Source organism: Artibeus jamaicensis, unplaced genomic scaffold (assembly GCF_021234435.1).
Source record: "Artibeus jamaicensis isolate MK-2021 breed Jamaican fruit bat unplaced genomic scaffold, CSHL_Jam_final contig_332, whole genome shotgun sequence".
NCBI classification, from domain to species: domain Eukaryota; kingdom Metazoa; phylum Chordata; class Mammalia; order Chiroptera; family Phyllostomidae; genus Artibeus; species Artibeus jamaicensis.
The window spans coordinates 2,801,500-2,819,287 of record NW_026521788.1 but is presented as its reverse complement, the minus strand read 5'-3'; the positions used below and the strand labels follow the sequence as shown (position 1 = coordinate 2,819,287).

The 17,788-nt window shown below is 41.3% G+C and overlaps 2 protein-coding genes across 3 annotated transcripts in view; one reads left to right on the top strand and one right to left on the bottom strand.

The window, feature by feature from the left end:
- The window catches only part of LOC128627200 (uncharacterized), a 38,778-nt gene extending 29,974 nt beyond the window's left edge, over positions 1-8,804 (bottom strand). Inside the window, exons 1-2 of the mRNA XM_053664028.1 lie at positions 8,659-8,804; positions 6,914-7,082 (exon numbers count right to left, since the gene is read on the bottom strand). Coding sequence (XP_053520003.1) covers positions 6,914-7,082; positions 8,659-8,804 — 315 coding nt within the window. The remainder of the gene's footprint in view (positions 1-6,913; positions 7,083-8,658) is intronic.
- The window catches only part of PCGF5 (polycomb group ring finger 5), a 120,143-nt gene that overhangs the window by 28,612 nt on the left and 73,743 nt on the right, over positions 1-17,788 (top strand). The gene's annotated exons all lie outside the window — the stretch shown is intronic.

Genomic DNA, 17,788 nt, shown 5'->3' with positions numbered 1-17,788 from the left:
AATGTATTTTATAGGTCTTTTATTCTTTTAATGTAGGCATTCTGTGAAGAACAGAAATAAACATAGGTAGTTGAAGTTTTAAACCTGATTGTTTTAGGCTAAGTCTAATTGTGAACCTAATGATTTCAGCAAGCCCCCATTTCTGAGTGTGTGATGTTAGTGTGAGCTCATGTAGCTCTTTGTGGTTTCGTAATGTGATTGTATAGCTAGGTGCTGTTTACTGTAGTTTACCAAGTTTGTAAAAATGTCCCATTTCATGTAACTGCAACCACAAATGAGACAGCGGTAACTTTAGAGAACATGTGTTTGAATAGTTGTTTGCATTTATGAAGAAATTTTTAGAATTATGAATATAATTTTAATGTATATACATTTCCATTCTTCTTTAGTCCTTATAAAATATTCTGACATGCCTTGCAGTAGGGAAGAGAGCTATTTGTGAGGGACGTCTTCGACAGGGTGCCAGCATGGGATGACAAACTGGACTTAGGACCTTTGAAGCCACTTGGATTGTTAAGGTTCTGTGACCCTAAGGCTTTCAAGAAGAATGTTTTATGTTAGCCTCTCCTCCTTTTGTTGGAAGTCTGCTCTCAACTGTTTCTAGATGCCCTTAACTAATGTTTGCTTGATATTTAATGTAATTAATATTTAAGTCTTCTAGAATGTGAACTCCACGAAGACAGAGTCATGTCTGCTTGATTCACCACTGTGTTCCAGGCACCTGCCATGGTACCTGTATGTGGTGGGCCCAGCCGATTCTCTGCCTGCTCACTTTCACTTCATTACAAAACAAGGAACACATTTAGAACTTGATAATAGACAAAATCATTTAGTGCTGAACATGGATGGATGTTTAATCTAAGACTACACCAAGCTGTGAGAATCATAGAGACATAGCATAGCCTTTAAATTCTCTTATTAGTCATTTGTTTCAAACCCTTCTGTTCTCTGCAGCATTTTAGGTTTTTCGCTTTTTTTAAAGATTATATTTATTTATTTTTTAGAGAGAGGGAAAGAAGGGAAGAAAGAGGGGGAGCGAAACATCAATGTGTGGTTGTCTCTCTCATGCCCCCTGCTGGGGATCTGGCCCACAACCCAGGCATGTGCCCTGACTGGGAATGGAACTGACGACCCTTTGATTCTCAGCCTGTGCTCAATCCACTGAGCCACACCAGCCAGGGCTGCTTTTTTTTTTTTTGTAATTAGCCTGCTTAGAAATTGCTGCATGGGGAATAAACTGATATGAAATTGTAGAGTCATTTCTATCCAGACAAACTTTTCCTTCTCAAAACTCTCAGAAGATAATAAACGTGGGAAGCCAGAAAATGCTCAGAGGAATAGCTCAGAGGATGAAACCAATTGGTTATTGTGGCAAAGTTCCCCCAGTCCCAATTCATTGTTTCGCTCTGCCCTTTTTCTTACTCTCTCTCAAATTCCTTCCCTCTTTAACTGTCTTAGTTTCTTTTTCTGAAAGTGAGTACTTTTGGTATTGATTTGACATGTGTAGGTCACCAAGTTTGAGAAACATATGCATATATACATATATAATTTACATATGCATATAATCTAAAAAAATTTATGATTTTATCTGTATAAACAACTTTTAAAAATGTATGGGTAAACCAAATTACATGTCATACAGATTTACAATCCCAGTCCTAGTCCAGTGAGAGGAGATTTAGAAATAGTATATTTAAAGTATCAAATATATTTCTACCTCCCACTAGAGTAACTAAGTTGGGAAAAACCTTTATTTCTCTGATTCAACACATCATTCATCCTTAAGCACAGTTGCTTCCAAATAGTTAGAAAGCATACCATTGAATTAATTTCCTTTTTTCTGAGTTTCCAGGTTACTGGGAAATTTTAATCTGTGTACACTGGCTCAGCCCACACGGAGCAGGGACCTGCCTCCGCGCGCAAATGGTCTATGAGGGGAAATATACCTGCGGTCCCGGATGGCAACGTTACAAGTGACAGGGTTGCATCCCAGAGTCCACATACAAACTGATTGTTATGAACCAAGCTCAAGGTATACCTTCTCCTCTAGAAGCAATGTTAGAAATATCATAAATGATGAGTTTCACAGTCCATCCCACACAACTGCTGTCTGAGATGTGGGCTGGCCTGTGGAACTCATTTAACCATCCCTCCATCCATCAAATACCTGGGAGTTTCTGCTGTGTGCTGAGCAGCACACCATGCACAGGAGTGCATCCGAATCACTATGGTACATTTGCAGTTCATAGCGATGAAAGGCATGGTGTAGTAATATTTGGCAGTCTTTATCAGTTTACTGAGAAATTGGCATGTTAGTCTTTGTAAAATAGTCCCATAAATATTTATTGAAGAACTGCTGTATGCCAGGCTCTGTCCTTGTCACTAGGAATAAAAGACAACAGGATAACACCTGCCTTCAAGGAGCTTCCCAGCAGAACCTGAAGAAAAATGGGTTTGATTAGAGGAGCGTGGAGAGGTCGGTACAGTGGTTTTCTGAAGCACTTTCTGGGCTTTTGCAAAGACATTTTTATGCTCGTGGCACTGATGCTGTGTTTGCTTTCATCGCCTTCAAACCCCGACTCCCGGGAAGCAATGATGACGTCTGCAGGAACCAGCACTGGGTGTCGTCAGCGTAACTCTTAACGTCACCAACTATGTCAGGGCTCATTTTGTTCTTAACTTCTCAAACCAATGGGAACATTTCTGAGACCTTGGAGAGTTAAAAGAGTGCAGAAGGGGGTAAGGAGTTAGACAGGGTGTGTTTCTGGCGTGGGGAGGAAATACCCTACGAAGGAGTCGGCAGAAAGGAGGAGCCTGCTCGGAGGCTTACAGGCAGCCAAGCAAACTTGGTGGCTTCCCCTTGGTGCTCCCTTTGTGACAGGACTGCAGAGCTGGCTGTCCCGGGCCAGCAGCAGGACTTTGGACAGATGGAAAAGGTGGGAGGCAGCAACTAGCTTATCAGGGTAAACCAAAAAGTCTTGATGGTTGCCTGTGAGGGACTGCATGACCTCTGACCTCTGCTCCTGCCCTCTCCTTCCCCTTCCTGCTCCAGCTGAGCAGGATCCTGCCTCCTGACTTTGCACATTCACGTGGCCCTCTCTGTCCGATACACTCTTTTCCCAGTTACCTGCACAGGTTAGTGGCTCACCCCACTCAGGTCTGTCTGCTCAGTGTCACCTGACTACAGTCCTTTTCTGACCACCTTGTTTTAAATAACACACACCCCCTGCCACCCCGCAGTCCGTCTCAGCTTCAGTTTTCTTTACTGCACTCAACAGCTGCCTGACATTGTCCCTTGTCTGCTTCCTCCTACTAGAGTGTGAGCTTCATGACAACAGGGCTCTATTTCCTATGATGGTAACACACCACTGCACACAGTAGAGGGAATTAGAAGGTGCATTTTCAAAGAAGGGGCTTTGTAGTCTAGAACCTGCTTTTTCCTAGAAAGAAAACTTTTTAAAAATCTTTTTTTTCAGTCTGTCATTTGTATTCAATTTTAAGGCTGCTTTGGGTAAGGAGGGGGTGCAGTTGGTGATGGTATTCTGTATTCTAGAAGGTTCTGGGGGCCAATTGTGATTGCATTAACTTTCACTGGGTTTTTTTTTCCCATTTCTAACTTTTTATTTGGATAAATTCAAAATCTGCAGCAAGTGTTCTGGAATTGTTCGATTATCATCTGCATACCTTTTACTTACATTGAACATTTGTTAACATTTTGCCACATTTGCTCTCTCTCTAGGCATGTGTATTGTTATAACTCTCACTGAACTATTTCAAAATAAGTTGTAGATATGACCCTTCACCTCTAAGTACTTCAGTTTGTTTCACCTAAAAGGAGACACAGTTACCATATTCAGGAAACGTAACATTGATACCATAGTATTATCTCATGTCAGACCTGTGTTGTTGATGTCCTTTGTAACAACAATATACACGTAACGACAGGGAGGAAGTCTCAGCCCAGCAAACAGTCTGGGACCACACATTGCATTTATTTAAGAAGCCTCTTTCATCTTTCTGCTTGTCTTTTATGACATTAACATTTTTGAAAAGTATACCCATTTGTTTTGTAAAATGTTCCCCAATGTGGGCTTGTTTTACATTTCCTCATGATTGGAGTTAGGTTATGCATTTTTGGTAGAAAGATGACATAGGTGACATCCTAACCTTCTAAGTGCAGCCCCTCAGCAGGCACCTGATGCCAGGTGGGCATGACATGAAATTTGACCACTTGGTCTAGGTAACGTCCAACAGATTTCTTCACTGGAAAGGTACCTTTTCCCCTTTGTAATTTAGAAATAACCCGTTGAGAGATATTGCAAAACTGTGTAACTGTTCGACTCCCCAACAAACTTCCACCTAATGGTTTTAGGGTCTCTGGAGATTCTTGCCTGAATCCATGATAAAGATGTTGGTTGCAAAATGGTGATTTTTCTCACTTTAATTCCTTATATGTTTATAAATTGGTATTTTATACTAAGAACTTTCATTTTATCCATTTGTTTTATTTCCTTATTATAAATATGGACGTACAGAGTCATGGATTCTTTTCTTTAACACCAGTGTGTTAGCCCTGGCTGGTGTGGCTCAGTTGATTGGAGCTTCATCCCATAAACTGAAAGGTCACAGGTCCCATTCCCAGTCAGGGCACATTCCTAGCCTGCAAGGTTCAGTGCCAGTTGGGGGCTTAATCTGAGAGGTAACCAGCTGATATTTCTTTCTCACACGGGTATTTCTCTCCCCCCTCCCCTTCCCTCTCTCTAAAATCAGTAAACATGTCCTCAGGTAAGGATCAAAAAAGAAACAAACACATAAACAAGCAAACAATAAATAAATCAGGGTGTTACAATCCATTACTGTCACTCATTTTGATGCTCACATTGTCAGATTGGCCCGTCTCACTGCACTGGTCCCTAGCATTTGGGGATAGAAATATCTACTCCCAGGAGTAAGAAATATTTTTAGTACGTTCACATGCTTCTGAAATTTTAATTGCGTACAAATCACCTGGGGCCCCAGATTCTGCATTCCTAACAAGCCCCCTGGTGATGCTGATGCTGATGGTCGGTGGACTGCAGTTGCTGTAGCAAAGGTGGACGAGTGTATAGGCTGATCTGGAAGACTTAACACATGTCTTGCTCTCCCTGTCTTAGGATGAAATTTTTGCCTCATTTACACAGAAGAGACTGATCTTTCGAAATGCGTGTGAGCTCTGGTAGGCAGTGAGGAGAAAAGCGCCACTCCCCAGCTGCTTAATTCTCAGAAACCAGCTAACTCTGATAAGGAGGAACTAACTCTGCATTCCCCTCACTGGTGCTCGTTTTGCATTTCCCTGGAAATCCTGACCTTTTCCCGGAGCTGCCTTCAGCTGCTGACATCTGGGATTGGGAAACAGCGACTAGCCCAGTGGAGGATGTGACTCCACCACCACTCTCTATTAGTCAGACTGAACTCCATGGATTCCAAGGAACGTCAAGTAATTTGAGCTCTCTTCATCAAAAAATAAATGTTCAATTTTTTTTTTCTTTTTGCTCTACAGGCATCGTGAGCTTCCTGTCGTTGGCAGATTCAGTGGCTTTGGGGCAAATAATTCTTCTTCCCTTTTAAAGCCATTTCTAGACAGATTGTGGTTGGCATCCTGGCCGTCTGCAGTTCGCAACCGCTACATCTATAAAAATTTGAAATGGACATGGTATTTTGCATTGCTTAGTGATTTTGTTTGATCCGTTTACAATTTTACCAGGACTCCTTTTTTTCCTACATGATTTCATATACCCACCTGTCATGTGACTTTTCCATTTCGCCTTACTCCATTCTTTTAAGAATTGATGTGGTCTTCCTTATTTATAGAAGAAGAGAACCTTCAAGCAAAGGAATCCAGTGGAGGTCTTAGAGGAAGCCTCAGAACACAGAGGATTCCTCATGTACTGGACTGAATGTTTGTGCCCCACCAAATCCAGATGTCGAAATCCTGCCACCTAATAGGACGGCCTTAGGAGGTGGGCTTTAGGGAGTTGATTAGGGTTAGATTAACTGAAAAGGGCAGAGCCCACAGGAAATGGATTTGTGCCCTTAGACACAGGAGAGACCTTGCTTCCTCTGCTCTGTGCTTGGCCAGGTGAGGCCACAACACTATAGTCTGCTGTCTGCAACTTGGAAGAGGGTTTTCCTGAGAAACCCACTGTGCCGGCCCCCTCATCTCGGACTTCCAGCCTCCAGAGCCGAGGAATCAGTTTCTGTTATTTATAAGCCTCCCAGTTTATGATATTTTATTCTAGCAGCCTGAACTAAGACACTTGTTGATAAAACATTTACATAATCATCCTAGGTTCGCAGCGACCAATAAGCACTGGAGAGTGAAGGAATGGGGAACCCATGTCCACATACCAGCTCATTTAGCAGAATCTGGAAGATTTCAAAAGCGAATGTTTTGTCTGTGTTCATCGTTTGTTTTAATCTCTACTATTTGTATGTTTTGCCATTTCTGGCACAAAGATAGCTGATGAGAGTATTATACCTGAGTGAAGGTAGGGTAGTTACTGACTGATGAATGAATGACTCACAGCTTCATATGCCTCTGTGTTCTTCTTTCTCTGCTCCTCTTCCTTCCAGAAGGCTGCCCCGCACCTCCCTGCTGAGGCGTGGTAGACACTCCTCCCCTCAGTGTGGAGAATCTACCTGCTACTGGAGCCCCTTTCTCTACCAGAAAGTGCCTTAGGTCTTGTGATGCCTTTCGTAGTCACAACACATGCTTGTTGCTCGTAGAACTATATAGAGTTAGTAGAAATTTTATTATCCTTCTCTGAGTGGTGTGTGTGTTACAGAGGGTGTTTAATATAGCCACACTATGAAGACCTTACTTCTGAAACCTAACCTGGAAATCTCCTAGTTAGATGCGTAAACAAGTAGGTACCTTTATGTTTTCTTTGTTCAAAGATGCCACCAGGCTCAGCCTGGTCTGGGATGAGTGGCCCACAGAGGCTCCCTGGTTGCTATAGAAGCGCGGAGCCAGCAGAGCCTGTGGTCTGTGCAGGCCACTCACAGGGTGTTCGGAAGCATGGCCATGGCTGGGGGCCACGCCCCTGTGGAAAACAGAAAAGCTGTTTCAGTGCCTTGAATGCTAGACACCTGGTACCAATTAGACCACACCTGCTTTCTGTTGTTTGGTCTCTGCCATTCTCTCTTTAAAAAAAAAAAGTCACTGAAAATCAGAAATGTTTGATTCTGATCCAGATCTCTATTATCTTTATAACCTCTCAAAATTGTGTGTAAAATTTGGTGATAGTAGTGAGAGAGCAAGTTTCATCTATTTTCTCTTTCAGGTGTAGAAGCATATCTTATTCTGACTCTTATTCTGACATTGAAGAATTCTCAGGTGAGCTGCTTCACACACGCACGCACACACACACACACAGAGCTCAGATAGACTGTGGTGGCATTCTTCACCGTGCCCAGAACAATGTTTAACATGTAGGTACTGGGCAGATTTGCTGAATAAATGATCCAAAGCAAAATGGAATGGCAACTGGATGTATTTTATTTTCATTTCCCATCTTACCAACTTTTTCAAAACATCATTTTGATTCCAACAAACTTGGATCCCTCATTATATTTCCAGTGCTGTATTGGAACATCGCTCGAGTATCAGTCCCTGGCAGTTTATGAGCACACATATGCATGGACTGACTTGCTATACCCAAACACAGAAGTGCCTCCTTAGTTGATTTGATTAACGGGTGGAATAGTCTGCGAGATAGCAGAGTACTTGGGGAGTTATGTGCGCCTTTAGTTTTACTCAAAAAGTCTGAAGATGATTTCTTAGAGTGCTACTTCCTAACAGTGTGCTGCACGAATTTTACTTTCTGTACTGCTCTAGGGGCTACTATACATTCAGCCAGCATTTACTGAGCGTCTGCTAGTTTCACAGACCTGGGCTAGGCCCCATCCGGCCCTGCCTTCAGATGGTGTGCCGTCTGAGCAGACAGATTGCACCAACATGAAGCATCAGTGCTGACACCACAGTGGTGAAATATCAGGTGCACTGCTCTCCTGCAGAAAAGAGAGACCCACATGAGGCGGACGGGCTAGAAGAGGGAACCGTTTGGGAAGATGTAATAGAGTCGCACTTGGCCTTAATAGATGTTGAAGAGGAGGAGGGAGGGCATTCCATTCAGTGGGGAGCAGTATAAGCAAAGGCTAGAGGTTGGTGTTCACATTCTGTTTGCGGGACAGTCAGGAGCGTGGTCCAGGTGTGGAGTAGAAGTTCTGTGTTGGAAGCAGTGGTGACAAGGTGCCGCAGCTGTCTGGTGCCAGGCCGCACAGACGCCCCAGAGCCGAGTGGTCTGGAAAGTGCCCCGGCAGCCCAAGGACGGTCGGTCCTAGAGCCGCTTTGCTGGGCCCCACTCCCGCCTCCATTTGTCATGAGCTGCGTGATCCTGGTTGTCACGCAAACTCTCTGTGCCATGGTCCCCTCATTTGTAAACTGAGGACAATGATTGCGTTGGTCTCACGGTGCTGGGTACGTCCGTGATTAGGCGAGGGAAGGACGTAGTGGCAGCCTTGCTTTAGGAAGCTGACTTGGACATGCGGGTTGGGTTTCCACTTGTTGGAAACTTCATGGGTTGAAGCTTGAGGAAGCTCTGAGGAGCTGCCTTTTACCTGGATGGAGTTGAAGACAGACGTTCAGAGGTGCCACCGCCATTTCCAGACTCCACAGGGAGAGACCGAAAAGTGGGCAGGGTGACGTTGAGCAAGTCCGTTCTGTTTTCACTATGTCTCCATTCACAGATTTTAAGGATGCTCATGCAGGACAGTCATTCAGCACTAATTTGGTCAAACTAATTGGCAGTGTCCCTTAATAGCCAATGAGAACTCTTATTGTCAGAAGAAGTGAATTATTAGGCCGGAAATAACTGGAAGACTGTTTTCTTGCCTTTTTGTTTCTTGATTAATATTTTATATTGTGTACCCAGAGGCTGCTGTGCTGACAGGGAGAAGATGGAGAATTGAATCGGCATAAATCAAAATGGAAAATAACTGGGAATATCCCTGTAAGAATTGCCGTGCCCCACTTAGTTAACCCATGCGTGTTAATTCTGTGTTTACGCTTTGTGTGGATGAGAAAACGGAAGGCAGCTGTCCACATGAAAGCAGGAATTCTCTTCATACCTTTCCTTGAAGATTTCCTTTCTCTTAACCATGAGATGTTTAGCCAAAAGGAAGTTTAATTTACGCAGTAGGAAGTTTGAATTTTTACTAAGCTTTTGTCTTTGTTAAAGATGTGAGTAAGTTGCACTTCAGTTTTATCTTTATGGTGGAAAGCGTATGAAAATTTTTGTGGCACAAGCATTACAAAGGATACAGCACAGCATCTTCAAAGGATAATATTACAAAACACATTTCTATCACAGTAAGCTTTACTTCCTAAGTGCTCCCTGTCTGTATTTGATCCCGAATATTATAGATGTTTGCGGAGGTAGTATGGAGTGTTCTTGTGTACCATTTCCGTGGTTCCAAGGGTCAGGGCTTACAAATGCTAATCGATCTGGTGTAGCACTCCGAATCCGATGCCATGCATGTACTGACACCAACAGTTACTAATGAAGCCTTGACTGTATCTGTCTTCTAAAACAGGAAAGAGATAACCAGTTCAAAATGAGTGTGATTGTGCTGTTTGAAAAACACATCTCTAGTTCGTAGTCCATGTGATCTTTAAAATATACAATCATATGTGTAGACATGCATGTGTATATGCATATGTCTGTGTACATATGTATCAAGTAATCTCTAACTATTTGGCTGTATACAGTTCTATGCCAGGTAGTGTACCTAGTCGTCTATATCTGATTCCTTTGAAATGATTCAAAACAATGTATAGAATTAAGTGCAGTATAAATGACACTCCTCCCCGCTGCCCCTGACCTTGAACGTGCAGTTCTGGTGCTGCCGCTCCAGCTTCTGCCTGCGTTGTCACATGGCAGTTGTCTCTCTGAGCATCTGTGCCTTTGCATGGCGTTCTCTCTGTCTCTCTCCTGGACTCATGAGGACACCAGGCTTCATAGGTCAAGAGCCCACTACTCCAGTGTGACCTCATCGTAATTTGATGATACTTTCAAAGATCTCCTTTTCAAATAAGGGCACAGTCACAGGTACCAGAGGGTTGGACTTCAACAATATGTCTTTCAGGGACCACAGTTCAACCCATAACACACATTTAGAATAAATCTGTTCAATGTTTAGTAAATGTGTATGTGGAATGTGTGTGGAATGTGGCATATTAGAACAGTGGTGTTAATAAAGTACAAAAGTGTGAAACGTTCACGTTGGTGTTGCATCTGGGTATTGTAAATGTCAACTTCTAAAACCAGACTTCTACTTCTTCAGTTTTATTAATGACTGATTTATTGTAAGATACTTCTCAAGTGAACTAACTTATGTAACATAGAGCATTCATAGAAGTATTCATGCCTATGCTCTTAATTTCAGTTTCAGTTCCAAAAACTCTTTCCTTTTCTGGTAGAAATGAGTACTCCACTTAAAACTGTGGACTTCATTGGAAAAAGGATTAAGGAATAAATTGTTCAGGAAATACTGTAAAGGAAATGGTGAACTACTAATTTATAATGATCAACTTCCAATGAACTTCCTTGTCAGTACGTGTGATGAACATCATCCTTCTAAAATTGTTAGGAAGTGAAGTATCATTATACGTTGTTCAAATCAAGAACAACAATGCTTGACAAAACTTACCTTTTAAAAGCATGAGCAGATACACATAATTACCTCTCTGCCTCAGGTTTTTCTGAGTTTCTTAGTATAGTAAATTAAAATGCTCCTATTCAAATGATGAAATATCAAAGCCTCCTCTTTTGTAATTCAACAGTATAGGTAGTGAATGGACCTCAGTCTTGATGACTTCTGTGAAATGTACTGTGAAACTCTTTTGCCTTGTTCATAGATTCTTCAGGGTTTGAATGTAACAGTCATCCCAAAAGCTAGCAGGGAAGAACACTGTCAGTACCTGTCAGCATAAATTCCTTTCACCATCAGAGAATTAGGAGCATCCTGTGTGTCTCCTTAGTCTGTCAGGCCCAATCTAGTTCCCACGGCTGCAGTATCCCTATGTCAAATGTGCCCTCTCTCCTTGCAGCTGCTCTCCTTCACAGGAGATGAGACGGCGAATTCTCACCATCCTGTCCTTCAGGGCCTCGTCTCAGACCAGGGTGCAGGTGCTGAGGCGGCCACAGCAAGGCTGGCGTGGACATACCCACACATACACACTCCAGCGTGACCTGGCCAAGCCAGGCCGGTTTGCAGCACTATCTCTAAGTATGTACGCAGGTCGTTTACCCCTCTGTGTTTCTCTAGATCAGCATTCCAGAATCCCACGTAGAACGGAAACATACTTTCTCTTTAAATGCCACTAGGACTGTTTGGGGTCTTGAAGTCAGAGGTGAGAGGCAAAGCCTGCTCTTGGGCAAATAGGAGGGAGTGTTTTGGTTTAATATTCCTTTTCTCTTTGTTAGTAGACTTTCTCCATTGTGACATAGGAGAAAGATGAGACTGTGGCAAACCTTTACAAAGAATAAAAGATAGTTTCTAATTCTCTGAGCCATTTGAGGATGGTGAGGTGAGAATGATGATAATACCATTCCCTTTTGGTTAGTTAAACCACTATATTCTATTCATGGCCTGAAACATAGAAATTGTGAGTTAAGGTGCTGCACTATAAGTGTTCTGGTTTGAAACAGTCATCAAGAGTTATTGGAATTGGAGAAGTGGTCGACCCTGGGATATAGGAAGTTTTTAATTGCTATTGTCTATACACATTTACAGGGATACTCTCTAGCTCAGAAATTGGCAAAACATAGCCCACAGGCCAAATCTGGTTCACTGCCTGTTTCTTGAGTAAAGTTTTGTTGGAACACAACTACCTACATTCCTTTACATGTCATCTCTGGCAGCTTTTGCCCCATATGTGGGCAGAGTTGAATAGTTGCAACTGTGGCCCACAAAGCCTAAAATGTTTACCATCTAATGTGTTACAGATAAAATTTGCTGACCCCCACTTTAGGTACTGCTTCAAAATTGTACAACCGTACAATCGGAGAACTGCAAGGCCTGCTGGAGGTTATAATATATTCCAAGGCTAAACAGAGCTCTGCAGACGGTCAGATCAAGTCATGAAACACCTTGCCAGGGGTCTTACTATTTGTTGGTGATTTTCTTTTACTTTTTTCAAAAAAGATTTTTTCCCCATAACTTTTTTAAATTTTAAGATAGACATAACAAAAAATTATCATTTAACCAATTTATGTGTACAGTTCAGTGGCATTAAGTATATTCATGTTGTTGTACAGCCATCACCGCCATCCACCGCCAGGACCTTTTCACCTTCCCAACTGCAACTCTGTACGCGTTGAATACAACTGTCTGTTCCCCCGCCTTGCCACCTGCCCCCCAACCACCATTCCACTTTCTGTCTCTACAAATTTGACGACTCTAAGTACCTAAAACAAGTGGAGTCACATAATAGTTGTCCTTTTGTGACCGGCTTATCCATAATTTTTTTAATTGAAGGAAGTACACTTTATAGATACAGGAAAATTCTAGCCTTGTCTCTGACTGATTCACCACTTGACTTGGTCCAGGGTAAGCTGATCCAATTTTCTTAATGTCCTCGGCTCTAAAATGACACATCTTTTCCCGAAGAATACAACACACAATATTATGATATTAGTCTATTAAAGTAAACAAGTAAGACCTCAGAATTTACAGTGAATAGTCACAAAATATTAACTTGTAGTTCATGTATTTGCTTCCAGTATCACGGTACAAGAGAACACAAAATAACACTCAGAAAGTGACTCTGTAGACGTGTGACCCAGAGCCAAAGATGAAGGATGATCGTGCAGGTCATGTGACCCACTCCTGGGGAGGACCAAGCATACTTCTCTGGGGACTAGGTCAGAGTTTGCCAAGTTCAGTGTCTTCCCTGTTTCAGACCGTGTTGCCTGTACACTGTCTACACCTTGCCCTTTGCACTTCCCTTTTTGTGCTTCTTGCGCATTGTTTTCCTACTTACACAAAGACAAGGTAAAATATAATATAATACACTTTGGGTCACTAAATGTGTCACGTTTCCAGTCCTGCCTGGCTAAGACTATACCCAGGTCACTCAGTTGGAGTTTTGAGTGCTCATAAAACTCTTTAGCCTTCTGAATATGTACTATTTCTTGATTTCATCTTGAGATGAATAATTTAAGCCATGGTTTTCATACCTTACTCATTTACCACTTGGAGAGAGACCTTATTTTAAAATTCTTGGAGGGGGAAGAAGGGCACCTGGCAGGAAAGTTGGGTGACCAACTGCTGCCTCCATGTGCTTCCTAAAAGCAAATAAATTGTACCTTTTAAGTATTTGTTTGCCACCAAGCCTTAAATTATATCCTGTTTTTATTGTTGTCTTGTCCCAATAGCAGGAAAGAGTACAGATACAACATTCTTAAAATTAATTCAGCAAGCGTTTATTCCCTTACTATGTACTACGTGCATTACTTGTATTATCTCATATAATCCTCTTAAAAACTACTCTTGAGATTTGTACTTCTGTCATAACCCATTGAAGTGATGAGAAAACTGAGACCCGAAAAAATTCTCTGCCCTATCACACAGAGCCAGGAAGAGGTTGCCAGAACTCCAATCTAAGCCATCTTGACTACAAAGTAAGATTTCGCTTATTTGCATGTTATTTGTCCAACACGTGTTTCATGAGAGCATATTATGCTTCAGACTTGATTCAAGGGCTAAACCAGCAATGAAAACCGCCTTGACCTCGTGGAACTTCTGCTCTATAAACCACTTTCCTGTGAAGCCGTCTTGCACTCTCATTCATCTCTGACCTATGATGCTGGTGCTTTTTTCCAGCTTCTTGTTAGGAAGGTTTGATAAGTGGCAGGAGATTTTCAATAGACAAAACTGACGAATCCATTGAAGACAAATATTGTTTGTTTCTTCTTCAATGATCAAGGACAAGTTATCACAGTTTCTGAGACTATCGTAGGTCACCCTGAGGGTCAAGAAATAAGCATGTCTATCTTATATACCTGATGTCCCTAGCTTTAACTTACACCGGTTTTCTCTTAGCTTTTCTGCAAACCAATATAAAAACCAGTATCTTTGTCATTAAGGCTTTGAACAGTCGATGACAGTATGGACACATTAGTTTACCATTTGTTTTCAAGAGGGTTGTTTGTTTTTGTTTTTGATCCAAGACAAGGTTGCGAAGCACAAGAACAAAGATCACCTTGGGTGGTTTGCCATCCTCTCAGGTACTTTCTTTCCTCTTTCTGGCTCCCCAACCTCCCAGGGAGCAAACTGTTACAGTTACTGCTCCGCTAGAGAGTTAACTCATAACCAGAGCCTCCTGTCTTTCCCTGGCCTTTCTCTACTAATTCTGGCAAGCTGGGATCCTAAGAGCTTAACTATGACCCTACCTGGAGAATTTGCATTTCGATGGGAAATCATTTCTGCTACGCCTTAGAATGAGTAAAGATTTAGCATGCCACTTCTACAATGTCGAACTATTCTGCTACGCCTTAGAATGAGTAAAGATTTAGCATGCCACTTCTACAATGTCGAACTAACCCAGATTATGAGACGTTTTGGGGGAACTAGTTTTCTTTGTATGATTTTGAACTGCTTAGTGAAATATTGAGGTGTCCCCAACTTGATTTTTTTAATGGGTGTGATGAGTATTACTGCTGAGGGAGGAGAACTTTCTGGCCACCCCATGCCTTGGTTTATGCGATGTCCTGGGTCCATTGCCGTGTGTAGAGTGTCTCATTTGTTCCACAAACAACCTTTGGACATGTCTTAGTGCCAGGACCTCTGCTGGGTGGTATGGAATTATTAGGTACTATTACTGCTGGTGGTCCACAGAAGTACCACTTACCATATATTTTTTACAGTTTACAATTTAAAACATACTTCTTCCTTCTCATCTCCTTTAATCTTTTGTGTGCTCATTTAAACAATGTACAAGAATCTAAAGGAGATCTTCCCTGTAAACTAGTGTTTAAGATGACAATACTAATCTCAGTTTTCGTAGGCAGAATTCGAATCCAACGGGAGTTAAGTGACTTGCCCTGACTAAAAACCAGGTCCTCCTGACTCTGAGTCTAGAGTCCTTTCTTCTAAGCCATAGCTACCTGAAAAGTCAGGACCGTTTCAATTCATGTGCCTAGTCTCCTTTAGTATTTGAATGTTGATGTTACTAAGTTTCTGTAATGCATTTGCCTCGATTGAATTTCATATCTTTTTTAGGGTAGGAGTTTTTTTTCTAACTTTTCTACAATCATTCCTAACTGAGAATCATCTACATTCAGACTTAATGGAATATTTGTAGTTTCTGCATTTAAATTATTTGTTCACTTATGATCCTCAGGGATTTAATCTGACCTCCCAAAATAACAGTTGTGGTTCTATAATGTTTTAAAATATCATAGCCCTGGTAATTGGAGTAAATCCAGTTTTTTCTTATAGTCTGTACCTATTTTAGTTACAGTCTCTGTTCTTTCAGTATAAATGGAACTTGCTTCAGCCAACTGTTGACATCACAGTAAGGAAAATAAAGCTAGTTTTTCCTCCTCTCAAAGAAGAAAAAAATTGTCAATCTGTCTCTTTAGCATAATGTATTTAAAGCACTTCAAAATATTCAGCGAGCTGTACAGCCTTTCACAGACTAATCTGGCCCCATACCTATGCTATTTGTACCCACTTTTAGTACATTGACTTAATTTCTCTTTTTTTTTTTTCTGGCTTTCTCATTCAATACTACAGCTTTTGGTATTCTACCTTGCTGTCTTTGTAACTGTCAGAGTCTTACATGTATAGAACTAACTTCTTAACCATCCGTGATATTCCATCTTTCAATGGGTGTTTTTGTCATTTGGTCAGGTTCCACTTAACAATTTATTAATAAATGTGGTGAATTGCTCCATAATTGTTTCTGGTGGATAAGTCTCTACTCCCTGGTGTGATTTTAATTAGTAGTCCTAGCAGGCAGGGATTATGCCTTAGCACATCCTTTGTAAAGATCCCTCCAAGAAGAAGCCAAAGGAGGAATACACAGAGTATGTTTCAGAGTGTGTGCAGTCACTCAGCTTTTCAGTCAGTGTTTATTTGAATGTTTTCTGTTTGCCATCCACTGCTAGGGATGCAATGTAACCATTGTGCTTACACACTAGTAGAAGGGTCAGACCAGTAAATCCGATAATCCAAGATAGTGTGATGTGGGACTTCAGAGAATTAATGTAAATTATTGTGTAGGTCTGTGGTGTTTGTAGGTAGAGGAAATTCTTAAGCAGCTTTGAGGTATCTGTGAAGGTAGCTATTCAGGTATGAGATTATCTGATACCTGAAGGATAAACAAGAGTTAGGCAGATTTAACGTTTTTGGGAGAGGTGCAGGGATTGGGACCAGGCGCTCATTTGAAAGAAGACCCACCTCTCTAGCTAGAGGGTAAAAAGGTTCGTTAAGGCTACAGCATGGAGTTCTAGGGAAATACTGGGGAAGTGACTGGGATCCAGGATGGGCTTAAGTGTTTGGCTTTATCACAAGTTTTTGTTTTGTTTTCTGTTTTGGGTTTTTGTTTTTTTTTTTAAGCCAGAGAGGAACATGATCAAATTTGTACAAATTTGTAGTTAGAAAGAGTCTCTGGCTGTGCCATGGAGAATATTTTGACAGAGAAGAGCTGTAGAGAGATTGCTTATGGTCCGTTGAAGTAATGGAAGGTAGAGATGATAGTGAGAAAAGTGATCTAAACCAGGGTAGCTTACGTGGAAGGATTCAGAAGGCATTTAGCAGAGAGAGTCCTTGAGAATGATTGACTGCAGGAGAGGGCAACTGGAAGTCCTCTAGTTCTCTGTTCTCCTCCTATCCCTCCATCACTTATTTTAGGCCATTCATATATTCTGAGCTGGAATATCCATGGCCATAAAATAAGTACATTTGGACCTAGGAGGACACTTTAAATTTTAATATATTCTCCAATCTTTGTAGGAAGATATTTAGAATACAGAGGGTAGTTTTATGTTGGAGATATTCTGTGTTAAAAGATTAAATAGCATGCTTATATAAAATAATTTATAATAATGGAAAAGTCATATTATTTATTATTTCAGGGAAATATAAAGATATAATTCTATTGTTAAAGTGTTATGCCATTAAACAGTTCATTGATGATGTATTTATTAGATAAGGATGGAATGTGAACTTTTCAGTACAGAATTACCCATCCATTTGTCCAGTCTTGATGGAAATAAAAATCTGACATAAAATACAAAGTAATAAAAACATCTGTTAGGTAAACAGATAATTCCAAGTAGTTCAAAGGTCTGTCAAGGGCCATTAATGGTTCCCTGGTGAATCTGGATCAATGATCAAATGGAAGAAGTTATTGCTTTCAGATTATGCTTCTTTGGTAATAAATCACCAGTGTCCAGTCCCCCCCTAAATACTGTCTAAGCAGTTATTTCCTGACCTCTCCTCATCCATTCTTCTCTCCCTTTGTTCCTTTATGTTCTTTAATTTGTTTCTTACCAGACCTCCCTTAAATTCTTAGATTTGAGAAGTTATCTTGAGAGACGTAAATAATATGGAAGCGGCACCTTAGTTTTGGTCTTGGCTTTACCAAAATCAACTCTGTGTTTATGAATTTGCCACTTCTCAAGATCTTGGCTTCTATATCTGTAAAATGAGAAAGCTGAAGCAGATTAGTGATAAGGGG